This window comes from Anolis sagrei, chromosome 5 (genome assembly GCF_037176765.1).
Source record: "Anolis sagrei isolate rAnoSag1 chromosome 5, rAnoSag1.mat, whole genome shotgun sequence".
In the NCBI taxonomy this organism is placed as follows: Eukaryota; Metazoa; Chordata; class Lepidosauria; order Squamata; family Dactyloidae; genus Anolis; species Anolis sagrei.
Window position 1 is genome coordinate 124,903,255 of NC_090025.1, and position 17,460 is coordinate 124,920,714.

A 17,460-nucleotide genomic window follows, 5' to 3' on the forward strand; every position below is an offset into this window, starting at 1 on the left:
TCTGCATAAAGATTCTAACACCAGCTCAATACTCAATTTTACTCACCTCCATAATCGTCATTCTGCCTCGCCATCTGTAACCCGAAAGAGAGAGCGCCTGGAATATGCTGCAAGAAGGAAAGTCAAGCACTTTGCAATGTAATAGGGAATTTTGTGGAGCGTCAGACTGCGTCCTAATGCAAAATGACCCGTACGGGAAAGCTTGCTGAATACTCAACCATGCACAATTCTCAGAGGTCCACTCAATTCCATTCTGACGCGACTGAAGAATATAAGAAGACAATGCAAAGTATCACACTTTGTGGAAAAAATTGTATTTGATTTACAATTAACAGGATTTACAAACAATGACAAAATAAAACCGATCAGCAGTTTTGGATATCTTTGTTGATCAGACAGAAGGCAAGTACAGAAGCTGAGTTTGACACAGAATTCTTAGGTAAACTGCTCCCAACAATTTGTAGTCACTTACATTCCAGGGTGTGGAGATGCATATGCAGATGGCAGCATAAAGGTATTATGAAAGGAAAACCATGAGAAGCGACACCTGTTTCTCTCCCCCTTTCTTCTATGCAAACTCGTAATTTCTACTGTAACCCATTAACTTTTTCCATAAGTTACACCGCTAGTGACTCACTCCATAGAATTGAAGAAGAGATTACTTATACATTTGAAGATGAGACATCAGGACAAACGTTTAGATTAAACTCAGGGAGAGGTAGCAAACGAAGCTCTGTTACTGTGTTAAGAGCCAAGCAAGTTTAAGGTGTCACAGGACAGGAATACAACAGCAATAGCAAAAAGAAATGGGTTTCAATGGCAGTGCTACAGGAAAAATGCTACTGAGCTGCCAAAGAACTATGGTGAAAGCAACAGGGGTTGCTCTTTTCTTGTGCAACATAGCAATATAAGATAACGTACCAAGCTTTATCATTTTTCCTGGAAGCTGACTAATATTGTAAACACACATTACATCTTCGACACATTACTTAATTTCCACAGCAAAGTTAATGATGCTTACTCCATCCATTGCAGCATTCCAAGGCTCAAGTGGTGTTTAACGTTAGAAGGGGCATGGGATTTTCTTACAATGAGTATTTTACATTATGGATACAGGTTTTTGTTTGTTTATCTTTTTTTGCCAAAAAAAAAATCCCTATGTTTATTTTCCTAGGGTAGTGGAAAGAGTCATTAAAAAAATCCTATGAGCCATTCCAACAAAAGAGACACATACTCGAATCATGTCAAACAGCACATTATTGGCAAGAAGCTAATTACAGGCATTCTGCTGGTCAATTTCTCTCACTAAGTCATCAAACCACACATAAATATTTTTTTGATACGATTCTCTTTACAAAACCATCCAGATCCACATAATTAGTACAAGTAAGGCACATTAGCATATGTAATAAAACAATTTAAAAAGAAAAGAAAAAGAAAAAGAAGGCCAATTTGATTTGTCTCACTTTCAAATTAGATTTCACCACTAGTATAATTCACCAGGGATCAGAGACGATCTCCTCTTTAGAGCAGTGGTTCTCAACCTGTGGGTCTCCAGGTGTTTTGGCCTACAATTCCCAGAAATCCCAGCCAGTTTACCAGCTGTTAGGATTTCTGGGAGTTGAAGACCAAAACATCTGACGATCCACAGGCTGAGAACCACTACTTTAGAGGTACACCAGATCCGGGCATTTCTCGTTCTTGGATAACAGACCTTTGCTATCATTCTCTCACTATTACTAAAGCAGCTCTGCCTATCTATCCCATGGTGCTTTTATGTCGCCAAAACTGACCTTGCTTTGGCTCTGTAGGGTACTTCATCCCTCAATGTATGTTATAACCTTTGTGGCAACAACAGTGCCATGGGTAGGCATGAACAATCCCTTCTCTGAAATGAGGAAAGAGAAGTTTGTCCATTCTCAGTTGCCGTATACCTGTGGCACATTGGACCAGCTTTGGTTATCCGGAGATACCTGATCTTACTTGAACAAAGCGCTGAAGACCTTAAGCACCTTCTTTGTTCCCAGTGTTGGGACTCTATTCTTGAAGCACATTCATGTGGTTGTTAAAAGATATATATTCTCAGGAAATATGCATCTTTCTAGAAAAAGGCTCAGGCCAACGTGACTAATCTACAGCACTGTCTGCTTTGACTCTGGTAAAGCAGGCTTGAGAGCAGCAGACTCAACCAGCATTTTAGCACTTCATGTTTAATACACCTCACTTAGTGTGTAAAAGATGCATGGTACCAACACCCACTGCAGTGTCTTAAACAGGGAAGTCATAGCAGGTGTGTCTTTTATCCTACTCATTATGAGCAAAATACAGACGACGGAAACTTTCAAAAGAGTAGAAAATCTATTTCCAATTATTAAAATTAAAATGGGGGTATTGCATTAATTTTCTCCCACTATGCTATCACTCTTCTAGTACAAATATTGCTTAAAATATAAAGGATGCTATAGGTAGTGAATTTACTAGCATAATGACTTCTAAAAATGCTGATGTTTCAAGATTGTACTATTGGATTAAATGAGATATAACTTTACCCACCCCCACCCTTGTGGGCGTCCCTCATTTCCCACTGGAAATTCATTTACACACAACACAAAGTTTTAATTAGAAGCATAATTTACAGTAAAAACTCTTTACATTACAACTTTGCTATATAAAAAAAGAGAAATCCTTTGTGTTTCATTTAAAGTTGTAATTACACATTAAAAAATAGAACACTATTTCCATATTAGGAAGAACGAATTTACACATCTTCAGAGCAGGCTTCTTTATTGCAGCTTTCAAGATCAAAGGTCCGTCACTTTATTCTCTAAAGCAGCTGCTATCTGTTGTAATCGAAACGCAAGCTGCATTTTTTGTGCAGCTGGGTCCTCTTCTAGTGCATTTATGATCTGGCAGGAAACAAAGAGGAGCAAAGATTCAGAATGAAATGAAGAAATTGCACTTCAGTTGTTGCTTTCATGGTCTCAACCTAATCCTAAACAAATTTACATGGAGGGGAGGGCTAAGAAGCAGCTTATTTTCACATAATATAATATTACTCCCATTACAATATCAGATCTCTGTTTACCATCACAGTCACAAGGAAAGCTTGCAATTTTATATCAGACAGCCAAACCTCCTAGCATGTTTAGCTAGAAATGTCAGCAATAATTGTCAGGCTCAGGGATCTAGGCAAGCTTTGGATGGCTTTAATATGTGAAACAAGAGGGAAATATTGCAAACACCTTAAATTCTTCTCTTGTTGGATTACAATTTCAGTATCCTAACCACATTAGTAGTAATTGGCTCAAATGAAGTATTGTTTTAAGAGCAGAAGACAGATATCAAAGAAAGGATCATGGGGTGCTTACAAGAAAAATTAAATCTGCAGCATCTTCTATGGTTAATGCATCTTCCTGCTCATCTATCAATCATTCCACTTTTTTTTCAAGGTCTAATTATTCAATTTCTGCCAAGCTAGCAGTTCAAAAACATGCAAATGTGAGTAGATCAATAGATACCGCTCCGGTGGGAAGGTAACGGCGCTCCATACAGTCATGCTGGCCACATGACCTTGGAGGTGTCTATGGACAACGCCGGCTCTTCGGCTTAGAAATGGAGATGAGCACCACATCCCAGAGTCAGACATGACTGGACTTAATGTCAGGGGACAACCTTTACCTAATTATTCAATCCAGTGGTGCTACATTATTCCACTGTGACTAGACCAAATAGGAGGGAGAATTAAAATGGCTCTGCACAGGGAGATTACACTAGCGTCCACTCTGTCCATCTTCAGTGAAGACCTAAGATGTGGATGTTCTGCTGTGCTTTTGACTAGACAATTCCTCTGATAACTGGGCCCCAGCTAGGATCCTGCACTTTACTACTGTCCAGTACTTAAAATTATAATGCTCTTACATTGCTCCCTACCTTTGCTATTGCTAATTGACTTCCGCACTTTAGCCATCAACACTATCCTTACAACTGATTTGCACCAGCTGCCTACCCGTGCCCAGAAACTGACCATTACTGCAGATCTATTGGTTGCTGGTTGAAGTCTGCTTTTATATTATTTTTAGAATGTTGTTTTATTTTTTGATGTATTTTAATGTGTTTTATTTTAACTATGTTGATCCGGCTGGTCCCCATGTAAGCTGCCTCAAGTCCCCTCAGGGAGATGGAGGCGGGGTACAAAAATAAAATTGTTGTTGTTGCTGTTGTTGTTATTATTATTATTACAGGCAAAAACCATTCCCGAGTTGAAATGGCCTTTAACTGCTAAGATTCTTCTTGCCTGAAGGGTCTTAACTGTGGTAGGCTTGTCTCTTCCCCTCCATATTTTCTGCTAAAACTCCTACAGCATACAATCGTGATAGATTTTTCCAAAAATCCAAACAATCACTGATTACCAGGAACTGTTGTTGGCCTGCAGTCTCATTAAGACTGGTTTGAATCTATCCATTTTCTTAATTTTGGGGAAACTCTTTGGTTAACACCTGAGCTAAACTGATGTCAATCACAATGGCGAGTCTGTCTGTAATGTTCATGGTTCAAGGATGAACAGCACACCAATTGGAATCACTTCTGAACCATTGCTAGAAAAAAAATCAAAAGTTGTGGTATAACTGCAACACTTTCCATTGTTTCAGGTTGGCTACACACAACTTTTGATTATTCCACGGAGGAAGTTTACATTTGGTTGAACTGTATGTGTGCACATTGATGCATGTATGATGCCGTGTCAAGTGGGATCTGTTTGTGTGTCTGCCTATGTGTCTTTACCACTGTTTACATTTACTCTGCAAGCCAGTTAAAGGAAAATCTACATTGCATGGAAAGCAACACATCTCATTTTATTTGATTTGCTCAGGTATTGCAGTTGACAGACAATCTGGTTTTTAATCTGTTTTTAAACCTTTCTTTTCTACTTTATCCTCTGTAATGCACCTTGTATTATCTTGATTACTACTTTTAGTTTTATCAATTTCTAGATTACATAAGCCACACTGACAGTCTATCAGAAAAACAGGTTTTTTTTGTATACCATATTTTTAATAAACATATTGTTTGCAAATAGCAAATTTCTCAATAAAAACAAATAGATACCCCAACATAAATAATATATTCTTTACAATTTTGATTTTGATTCTGTACTCGGGAAAAAGTGCTTGTAGTTGTGGGATGGCTATGGCTTTGCCAACACAATATTCACTTTAGATAATAATTCACATTATTTATTTCATTATTTTCAGTAGGATAATCCCTTACTATATTTGATTCTCTGTTGAGGAGCTACCCAGGTCAACACAGCACAAGTCATCAATATGAACAATTCTCCATCCCCTTCCCCAGTTACTAGGAATGAATACGCATCCTTGAGGCCTCCTATGCTCATTGTATTTGTCTGAGTGTATTTTCAAATTTTAACTGCCACCCCCAACCCTCAAAGTATATTGGAATGACAGTCCTTCTATAAGAATCAAGGAGCAGGTAAATTACATGCCTGACATCTGCCAGTTTTGTTGAACCTTCTTCCTGGTGACCTTTTTACAGCCTAATAAAAGTTATTCCAGTGGTGGAAACTTACCGCATCATAGTATTTGTTAGTATACTGGTAGAGCTGGTGTAAAGCCACAAGGGTGTTTAATGAGTCTGTGTGTGCCTATTAAATTAAACAAGAAGAAAAAGAATGTGTTAGGGCACAGAACTTGCTGCCTAAGAACTTTAATGAAATCTATATAGTTGCCCCAGACATGATGCAAATCCCTTTTCCATATCCCTGCTTTGGTTCTTAAATCTTTTATTAGCTGTCTGGCTCAACAAGGAAGTGAAACTGACAAATTTCAGAACTCTCTGGCCTAGGTTTCCTGCTGGATCACTTACAGCCTCCACACTGCTTTCTCCATCAACAAAAATGGAATATATGCATCCAAAGCACTGTGAAATCATAGGTTATCTCCAGACATGTCTACAGACCATATGGACAAAGTCTTCAAAAAGCACAAACAACATTTCATTAAGAAGCTAATGGCATCTCAGCTGGATCAGACCAAATGTTCATCCAGTCCTGTGTGCCATATGCCACAGTGGCTCATTGCCATAGCGGAAGTCCAGGAGCCCTTTACTGAAAATTACTGTTTGTATTACAAGCCCCAGAGTTTATCCTGGATTCTTGCATTGTAGTCTAAAAAAGTAACTTTTAAAAGGTCTGCATATATTCATCATGGTTTAGTAACCATGGTGTACATTATATATGCAATGCGGTTACTAAAGCACATTGTTGTTGTATGCCTTCATGTCATTTCTAACATGGGTGACCCTGAGAGTACGTAACTTGCCAAAGGTCATCCTGTTAGCTTTCATGGCTGAGTGGAGTCATAGTCCAATGCTCAAACCACTACAGCATGTTGACCCTCAACTGATTTGAATGCGATTTTCCTGCTTCTTGGCAGGGGGTTGGACTGGATGGCCCACGTGATCTCTTCCAACTCTATGATTCTATGATAGCCTTATTCCTCCACAAACAATGACAATAACAACACAAGGGGTAGATTTGAGGACTGATTGTTTTATTCTTCCACAAAGCTACCTCTTTTTGTTGTTATGTGCCTTCAAGTTGACTTCCAGAAAACCTATCATAGGATTTTTGTGGCAAGGTGCCTTCAGAGGAGGTATGCCATTGCCCTGCAATTCGGCCGAGAGTTTGACTTGCCCAAGGTTCATCCAATGGTTTTGCATGGCTGCATGAGAATGTAAAACTCCAGTTTCTCAGAATGCTAGTCCAAAACTCAAAAACACTACATTGTTCCTGCTAATACTATAATCAGCCAAAGAAGAGTTGAGGTTTAAATCAGTTCTCCCTGATTTGCACACTTTTGCAATCTTTTGCATTTGTTGTTTGAACTTTGAAAACAATAATAACACAGGGAAGCAAACAAATGATACAGAAGATCTCTTTTTTATTTGAGTTGAATTTAAATTATCCTTCAGAACGCAACCCATGAAATTCACTAAATAAAGCAATTTAGAAACTGGTCATGATTCCACACACACCCCCTTGAGCCTAAAACTCCACACAAACACTATTGTTTTCTTTATAAGCTATTATGTACATCTAAGTTATTACTCTTGGAAACAAAGAAGTGAATAGCAGCAACCAACGTGTGCATATTGTGCATAAACAAATAGTGTAGTCACTTTCAGGGAAAGGTCCTTAAGGAGATGTTTGAATGTCTTTGAAATCGTTATTTCACAAACAATACAACTAAGCATAATTATATGGAAAAGATATTTCAGGGATTCAAAGTTACAGATACAACTTATAATTAGAAACAAACAGACAATGAGTAATGTGATAAAAACAAATGGGAGGGAAAACAAAGTGCAAGCTGTTGAGGGAAGAGTTACATTATCATACTTACCCTAGAGATCTCTGCTAAATGTGTATTCATGTCCTGGTCACTCACTTGTACCATTTGGCGAATACCTTTGTAATAACTGGAAACAATAATAACTTTAGCTGATGCAATATACTTTAAAATACATTTACGCTTTGCAATGATTTTATGACCACAGGTTTCAGGTTATTTGGATGACTTCAACAGAAATATCTGTACAAAGTTGATTCAATTTGTACAAAGTCTGGAACTTTGCTATAGGCTGGTTTTCTCTAAAATGATCAGTTAAATACATATTTTGAGTGATTTTATTTTAAAAAGTATACACTGATGAGGAAATGGCAGACACTTCTGAGTAAAGAAACTAGAATCAGACAGGTCCATGTACCCCCTACCATGTTCCTGTAATGTTGCATCCCATCAATCATTCTTTGCAGCACTAGATGGAGGCTTTTGTTTCTTCTTTGGTTAAACATGTAATGGGTTTCATCCATCAAGCACAGCTACCACAAAACACCATTTATTTCAACTGGCTACGCATGGCAGCAAGGGAAACATATATTGCGGTGGAGTAGTAAAGCTTGATGTGGAATCTTTCCCTAAGCATCTGAACAGATGAGTTTATGCCTCAAAGTTTCTCTTTCGTAATTCCTACAACACTACATTGCAATTTATATGACTCGGTAACAAGAGCTTGGAGAAATTGCTTTGCTGAACTACAACTTACACCTTTTCCCCTGGTACGGAGGAATGAGCCAGAAATATACAAGGCAATAATGTTTAAAGCTCTTGCTTTAAGGGTTGCTTAAATCTGCTATGAGTGTGTTTAGCCTTTCTCTGTTTGATATCAAATGCCCTATATTTTAAAATAATTGTACAGTGCACAGTAATTTGTAATATTAATGTTTTTGTTTCACTGCTAATAGCCTTGTGGAATATTTTTGGTCTTATATAGAACATTATATGTTACATCATTATATATGATGTAAAATCATATATAATGTGTGGTTTTGCATACAGATGTGAATAAACAAGAATGAAATATTTAAAGAATTTTTTAATGATCTACTGAGCTGACACATGATCAGAGTTATTTGCCTGCTGATTACGTTCCATAACTAGGGAGCAGTGTGAGAATATGGCTACCTAGATCAGTCAGCAAAATAGATCAGTTACTGTGGCACAACTGATTCAGAATTTGACAATTTATAATAGATTTACTATTAATCCAATATGTAACAGATACTCAAATACCTTCTTCTCTCTTACCCACTCTTAGGGGGAAAACAGATATAAATTTCACATAAACTGTGATAGAAGTATTGTTTCCACCCCAGAAAACAAAGAAAGTGAATGCATCGTTCAGACTGCTTCAGCAGCCTTTAGAACAGTGGTTCCCAACCTTTTTCTGACCAGGGACTACTTGACCAGGGACCACTCTCCAACATCAGTACCAATAGGGTTACGAATTGGTTTTTGGTCAACTTTAGATTCGGTTTCATTATTTGATTCAGAAAACTGCATTGGATAGACCACATCAGTTCTAGTTTCTGATACAGGACATATGTCGTTCAGTAGTTGCCATCTGCTCGCCCACATAAAGCCTTATTTAATAATCTAGAGCTGATACAATAGTAGTAATTTTTTGTGGGTAGTCAGCCTCTTTCCTCCTGACATTCCCGTTGCCTGGGCACTATAAGAGGGTTTCATGAGACCAGTCACTCTTGTTGCCACATGGTTTTGAGGCAATCATGGTGATGCCACAGACCATATTTTTGTTCTTGCGGACCACAGACCACAGGTTGGGAACCACTGCTTTAGATTACAACCATATACCTATTCGGGTGCATTGATACAGTAGAATTAACTTTAACTGCCATGGGAAAGCAGACAAAGCTAAAGATCTTGTAAGACTAGAACTCCTGTAACTCCATACCAAGGCAGTTAAGAGTGTTGTCAAACTGCATTGATTCTACAGTGTAGATGCACCATTATAAATGTCAGGTCAATATACATTTTGGTAGAGTATTGCTCATCCAATTCCACTGTTTATTTCTGATGTGCCAAATAACATTACAGTATTTTATTCAACTGCATTGACTGATGTAAACATAATCTAGTGAAATGTAATAATCTTTCCTCTGTGAGAAAGCAACTGCAGACAAAAAAGGAACTTCCTTATTTACTTACTCTTCTACCATCTTCTTATATGTAGAGATCTCTTTTGCATAAAGTAACTTGTTGCTTGGAGAGTCCTGAGAAAGAATAAACACACAAAGCTCAATTATTTGTGCATTAAATTTCAGTTGGCATGTTCTAGATATATGTTTTGCTGGAGGAAAAATGGCTTTGGATGGAGCCTGTGCTACTATAATGTTAGGGAAGCATACTGTCATGATATCTGTGTTGCAAACACAAATGGAGTGAAAATGTTATTCAAATAAACAAATAGAGTGAATATGTTATTCAAACTACTTCTGCACACTTCTGAATCCCCCACAAGGTTGGAGGATTCTGGGTTTTACAGTCTACTGGCTGTGAAGAAATTTGGATTGCACAATGCACCAAGGCATAAAACCCATGGCATATAAAGGACAGGCCTTCTCTGTGTGTAACAACAGGGTAAAACCATACTTATATTATGCCTCTTTTTCGAAAGAAAAAGCCAATCTCTCTCCATCATCATCATCATCATCATTTCTATCCTGCCTTTCCCTCCATACGGGCTAATAAAAAATAGAGAGCCACCTCTCTCTTAGCTTATCTTTGCCACAGGCATAACCAATCTATAGCAACATCTTCTATCACATTTACTCTAAGTGATACATGTGGTCTAAAAGTACTAGAAAATACACTGTTTTATGTGCCACTAAAATACATTTCATGCAATTATAAAGCAGCAAAAGCATTCTTACTAGGCATGGAAAGACTATTCAAAAATATTTTAAGACTAAAACATGTTTTTGAGTGTAGAGGAACCCTGATGATGGTATTCTGGACTGATGAGAATCCTCGCAGTTCATGACATATTTTGCAATGAAAGCATGTTTTTCCCCCTGAGGAAAAAAAACAGCTTCCACACATAGAATGCTGTATTTGGGTATTTATTCTGCACAGAATATACATATAGTAGATTATTTATTTATTTATTTATTTTTATTTTGTCTTTCTCCCCCAAATGGGACTCAGATCTGCACAGAATGCAGCATTTTTTGCATAGAAAATGGCCTTTTCTATACTGAAAATACTTCTGTGGTGAAATACTATTTTTTGTGCAGGGAAATATATTTTATCTGCAAACCAACGTGTGAATAGGCTTCAAAGTTAGTGTGAATTTTGAAAAATTTCTTTCAAATGAGAAGACAATTGCTAAGATTACTTATTTCCTTCAAGAAGAAAATAAGTGAAGAATTACAGTATGACTCTTGTATCCACAGAGGAAATATTCTAAGTCAACTTCTGGGGTGAACATAGGTAAGTGAAATCATTCCTATTGAATTTGTGGATAATGGAATAGTACTGCATATCCCCAATCCTTTCAAAGGCAAAAGGAACCAATTTTCTGTGACCATTGCTTTGTCCATTGTAATGCTTTTCAACGTTCTTCCTCTCATAAAGACAGAAAGCAGGAAATAAAATACATACCCTGCTTAATTTGTGCTCTGTTCTTGTGCAAGCATCCATGAAAGTCTGTGCAATGACTGACAAGGAAGCATCCACTACTTCATGAACATGAACGTCGAAGATGAAATGTGGGTTTTTCAATATGTTTACCCAAAACCTAAGCGGCAAGCTGTGAAACAAGAAAAGAAATTAAACAAACCCTTAGTAGGGCAAAATGAACAGAAATGGAGAAAACAGGAGTCTGACAGGCAAAATATATCACTATGCTTTAAACTGCTGTACTGCACTTTCTGTTTAATTATAGCCTTAAATTTACTACATGAATCTGGAATGTGGTTCTTTCATCTTGTACCCAAAGCATTTAAAAGGTTTCGTTTGATAGATACAAATGGCAATTTTGCTGCTATATGCTCCAGAAATCCAAGATGGATTGGTGAAAAGTAAATTTATGTTTCAATCAAAAGAGTGAAACTTTGTAGGACTGAGGCAGAGGCAACAATTTTGTTGTAACTATTCAGCTCAAACCTATGGCCTGTAGGCTTCATATACATGCCATGTTTGGCTCAAATGAAAGCTTCCAACCTCTGGATAAGCAGATGAATTGTTAAAAGCAAAGGCTGGTGGGCGGTTACACCTGTGCCTAAAAGGTAAAGGTTTCTCCTGACATTAAGTCTAATCGTGCCTGACTTTGGGGGGGGGGGGGTGCTCATCTCCATTTGTAAGCCGAAAAACTGGCATTGTCCATAGACACCTCCAAGGTTATGACTGCATGGAGCACCATTACCTTCCCACAAAGGTGAGACCTATTGATCTAGTCACATTTGCATGTTTTCAAACTGAAGAGTTGGCAGAAGCTTGGCCTAACTGTGGGAGCTCACCTCTCTCCCTGGATTTGAACCACCAATCTTTTGGTTAGCAAGTTCAGCAGCTCAGCAGTTTAACCCGCAGTGCCACCAGGGGGCCCCTACACCCACGTCTACTTTCCACCTCTTCTGTTTCACCTACACATCACACAGAACAGTCCAGGGGTGCCTCTGTTCTAAACTTTTCATCGGTCTCTCTTTCAGGCTGGATCTACACTGCCAAATCATGCAGTTTGAACTGCATTATATAGTCAGTGCAGATCCATATAATGCAGTTTAAACTGCATTGAACTGCATTATATGGGTCTAAACTGACCCATATACTGGCAGTGTAGATTCAGCCCTAGATGAAAAGAAGATGCTTTGGGGAGTCATTTCTTTTTGCTGTTTTTGCTTTAATTTTCAGGGTTACTTTTTCAACAATTAACACTTGGTTTAGGCCAGTGGTTCTCATCCTGTGGGTCCCCAGATGTTTTGTCGTTCAACTACCAGAAATCTTAACAGCTGGTAAACTGGCTAGGAGTTCTGGGAGTTGCAGGCCAAAACACCCGGGGACCCACAGTTTGATAACCACTGGTTTAGTGAATCTGATACAAACTGGCTAAATTTTTATTACAAAACAGAGGACACCGTCTACAGCATTTCCAATGTCTAGGAATTGACCAAATGTTATTTAGCACAATGCAACAATCTCTGAATCTTTCAGGAATTGTGGCAACTGCATACCACAATTCCTAGACTGGTGGACAGACATTATGCTGAATAATAAGTGATAGACTTCTAATTGTCAAATATGAGATTCTGTCTTGTTCAGAGTGGCACATAATCTGGTTTCACAGAGAGAAAAAACAGAACAGTGTCCTCCCTGTTAGCTACCTTCCACACAATAGAAGGCAAGTTCTAACCATGATGCAGCAAGCAACACAAAAAGGAACAATCACAAAAAGGAAAACATTACTTTTTCTGTGTTCTGCCAGGAGTTGCTCTTATACATGCAACTTCTACAGTTAGATGTGCGGTACGGAGTCCTAAACAAAATGATATTTTCTTATTTGATGACACAGCCCACTTTATATACATGTGATCCATTTTTAAAACTTCTATTTTTAGGTTGATTTCAAAACAATAACAAAAACAGCCTATATCACCTATCCAATTTCTCTCAGAAATGCCAATAGCCTACCTGTTTGTTTTCCAGATGTGGATTGTATCTTCATCTTTGATATCATGCTTTTCTGCTTGCTCATCAAGAAAATCAAAGAAGTATTTTACAGCTGGTGGCACAACGTGGTTTGAGTCAAGTACACTGTGGAAAAAGTTATCTACAAACTGCTGAAGTGTACCCTGAAGGGGAAACAACAACAATTGCACGAAGATTAGAAAGTCAAGTTACAGTGCAAGTGCAGCATTTTCAAGAATATTCCTTCGAATTTGCAGGAATGCTTCGTAAACTGATTTATAGTCATGTCTACAGGGCTTTGTCCCAAATGACCAAGGAATCACAATAGCCTGAAGTGTAGCATTTTTCATCTATAAATGGGTAGTAAATGGTTCTTAGAACAACAAGAAATGAACAGCCATAAGAAAGATCTAGGGAACTTAGGAAAAATAATTATATGTGTGTGGTTTTATTTTTTAAAGAGGTAGGGATTTCAGTATTATTGCTCTTGAAACCTGGGAGGCTAGTCCCTTAAACAGATGGGCAAGCAAAGGTGAGAATCGACGGTGGAATACAATGTATTTTAATATGTTCTGATAATACTCTCACGAGCCTTTGCGATTTTTTTCTGATTGCCTATCAGACAATTTAGCAACTTTTAAAATGAATTACATAATCTATCTTTTTTTGTTCTTGGTATTTTAACAGAGTTGCTTTTTTACAATATTGTTGCCCCCCCCCCCCCCCAATGTTTAGCTGATAGTCAACATAATGAAACCCCTCCTGTGCAGCTGTGAAGGACTAAGGAACTAATTTCCAAACAGTTTTCCACAGCAAAATTGTGTTGAAAATAGCAACCTTCTGCAAGCCCCTTATACTAATTATTTGTTCTGTATATAATTTAGATTGCTTACTAGACTGTATATGTGCAGTTTTCCTTTAACTCTATGTTGTTTGAGGTTGTGGAAGGGACTGCAGACCATGTGATCAGATCTGGGACTATTTAGACTGAGACTCCATTTTAGAAGTTGGGTATTGTATAGTCAGTGTTGTGTTTAGGTTGTGTTCAGTTTGCAATAAGAGAGTATGAATTAGACATAAAACAGAGAAGAGACTGCAACAGAATGCCTCAGAGAACTTACAGTTTAAACTTTCAACTGATAAACAATGTACCTGTATGCTGAATACATGAAGTTTATAAGTAAACAAACTGTTATATTTAATGAAGACTACATTATTTTTGTCTCTTGAGAGCATGATTATATTTTATATATTTAAATGTAAAGTAGATGTTTTTGGGCAACTGAAACAACGCTTCTGAATATCTGCTATATATTCTGTGCATTGGCACAGCTTTTGTTCCTAACAGTTCAAAGAGATAACCAGATAGTAAGTCTAACAATGGAGAAACCTAATTTGCCTTGCATGAATAATTATCACTAAAGAGAAGATTCACTCAAATGAGTTTTTAGATCTTCTCGGGAAGATCATTCTTTACAAAAAAGTTATGATTTTCCAAATGTGTGAATGCCAATTAATCTCCAAAAGGTCACACTTCCAAAAGGCTATGGAGATTCTGGTTTTCCAAAAGGTTATGATCTCAAAGGTCATTCTCCCCCCCCCCCCCCACCCCCCATAATTGCAAGTACCAGGAAGTGGTAGTGGTTGTGGGACTTCAGAAAGGAAAGGCCAACAACCTATGATTTTATAGATGCATTTAACTATGTTGTGCTCTGTCTCAAATTGAAAGGAGAGGCAGGTAATAAATAATATTGTTATTGTTGTTATTATTATTTGTGGTTGCATCAAAGCATGGCACACTGTCAGGATTCTGACCTCTATTAGAATCACCAAAAATGCAATTACAGAAAACACGAGCTTCTGTATTCTCTGAAACTCTTGGTTGGTGCTAATGTACATTTTAGACATTTTCCCCCAAGGAGCAAAATGGCTCTTTTTGTTTTTTTGTCCTTTAAAGAAAGTGTGAAAGTTGTCCATTCCTTGCCAATTAGCCATGGATTTACAAAGAAAACCCATCTACCCTGGCCAGATTCCAGCTGGCCTTGTCTGATTTGCTATGCTACATTTTGTGTAGCTACAGTGAAATGGACACCAGACAACTTTACACTTGGGTAGACAGATCCCAGTTGAGCTGCACCACAGACCTCTGAGACTACAGGAGAGGAACACAGGTAAAGAAGCTACAGAGATACAGAGGTTATTAAAATGGTGCTGTGGGAGGTAACAGCTTCTGGATATTAATCTGACAGAGATGACCAAAAGAAAGTATTTTAAATGTGAAAGTATAATCTAGTGTTTGTTCAACCTCAGCTACAACAAAGGCAGACAAGATTCCATCAAGCTCCTGCAGACATGTATCAAGCAAGTTCAACCAAGGAGCAGAACAACTCCCCATCAGCCAAATGTTTACAGCACTGATTTGACAATAATTAGAAGCATGTACAAATGCATGTACCAAAGGCAGCCAAAGCTACCAGAGGGAGAAATACAATCTAAATATGCAGTTGACTAATTTCTGGTTTGCATTTAAAAGAGAATTCATGCTAAGTTCAATCTCTCTCAACGCATAGGATGGATGAGTAATTTCTTTCAGTCTAGGGGCTATTTTCACTTTTCCTCAAATTTATCCTCATCTTCCTATATCAATTGTTCCCCCAACTTCTATGTATTTCCTCAGAATCTTTTGGACTGTGTGATTTATGAGTTTTATGTTATTCCGCCCCCAGTCCCTAGGCTTGTTTTAAATTAGGAAAGACCTTGAAAAAACAAACTATATGTCAGAAATAAAACTGACTGAATTTTCTCAATTCCTGGCTTTTCAGACATTTAATGCAGGGGAGGCAGAACCTCAAATAATGTCGTGGTAGAAGCAAGAAAACGAGAGAAGAATGGTGGCACCACAGGTAAGTGAAGGGACTTATAACACTCAAAGTGCAATATAAACATAATCATATAGACCTCTTGAATCTAACACCATCCCATGCTTTCCTCTCATAAAGAAGACTATGAGCTTCAAAACCTAATGTGATGAATTTGCCCTAATAAAGCTATCACAAGTATTCATTTTGATATACACACATTTAGAAGCTCAAGATGAGGACACTGGACTATCAGTAGGACATACATTAGGCATTAATAACTTATTCTATTCATTTCAACATGTCGACTCTAGACATGATTAAGTCTGGATTAAACTTCTTATCTTTATTCTAAACCTCAGTCCTATATAAAGATCTCACATAGCAACTCATTATTTAATCCATTTATATATAACATAATAAATTAAAGGTATACTTTAGGGAAAGTTGTGATTAACTTGATGTCTCACTCTTACCTTCACAGAGAGGAGTCTTGTTAGGTAGATTTCTGTAATAGCTTTGGTTCTCTCTTTTTCTTTCATACTCCCTCGTTTAGATTTACCTTCATCAACTTCATCTACTGGCCGAACAAGGTGCCAAATCTTATTTTCCTCTTCCAACAATGCATGCCCTGAATGTAGCAAAAACACCACATTATTAAGTAAGCATAATACAATTAGAGCCAGTGATCAAGCACCAATGTCATAAATAATGTGCCAGAGGACTGGAACTAATTTGCATATTTAGTTGCCTATAATTAATACTATTTGCATTTCATAAGCATGAGTGTGCCAAACTAAAAAGCTACAGATGTGCTGACATTATTCTTATTTGGAAGTTCACAGTTTCTGAAGTAAAAAATAATAGGCAACTTTTACAAAATATCTGGACCCTTTAAAGCAAACTGTAATTCAATAACCTCCACGTAAGATCTCTAGAGTAAGAGTAAGGATTTTCTATTCAACTGCAAATGAAGAATCATATGCTTTCATAATAAGATGTTAAATTTGAAGCAGTTCTAGACAAGTGTATATATGTGAGAAAATCTCTGTCCACATAGAATTCCATGGTATCTTATAAAAAAGTAACTATCCCCTTCTCTGAGTAGAGTGATGAAAGGTAAGAGCTTAGTCCATCAAAGGAAAATATAAAATAAGCACCAACCACCTCTATTCTCTCTGTTGTGACAGTGCTTCTGGCTGTTTTGAATGCTTGGATAGAGAAATGGCAGCCGGGGGCATTTGTGGCAGGGAACATTTGTGCAGGAAAACCTTCAACTTATCCATGGTTTATATCAAAAAGTCATAATTTTGGCCCCAAAACCTTCCCTCAATGTACGGTATAAATGAGGTTGATCTATGAATGAACATATACAGTACACACACACACACACACACACACATATTCAAGCAGCCCCCAAGTTACAAACAAGAAAGGTTCTGTAGGTTTGTTCTTAAGTTGAATGTGTTTGTATCTATCTTTAGATAGCATAGGGAAGGGTTGGCACTCCTGAGGTGTTTGTTTTGTTGTCTGGATGT

General features: G+C 37.6%; 1 protein-coding gene across 3 annotated transcripts in view; it reads right to left on the reverse strand.

Annotated features, from left to right (window-relative positions):
• Window positions 1–298: 298 nt before the first annotated feature.
• The window catches only part of PLXNB2 (plexin B2), a 402,707-nt gene continuing 385,545 nt past the window's right edge, over window positions 299–17,460 (reverse strand). For all 3 annotated transcript variants that reach the window (XM_060777770.2, XM_060777771.2, XM_060777772.2), the window contains 7 exons: window positions 16,399–16,553; window positions 13,068–13,228; window positions 11,043–11,190; window positions 9,588–9,652; window positions 7,422–7,497; window positions 5,588–5,662; window positions 299–2,906 (listed from right to left, as the gene is read on the reverse strand). In XM_060777770.2, the coding sequence (XP_060633753.2) occupies window positions 2,802–2,906; window positions 5,588–5,662; window positions 7,422–7,497; window positions 9,588–9,652; window positions 11,043–11,190; window positions 13,068–13,228; window positions 16,399–16,553 (785 nt within the window). In that variant the 3' untranslated portion in view covers window positions 299–2,801. The remainder of the gene's footprint in view (window positions 2,907–5,587; window positions 5,663–7,421; window positions 7,498–9,587; window positions 9,653–11,042; window positions 11,191–13,067; window positions 13,229–16,398; window positions 16,554–17,460) is intronic.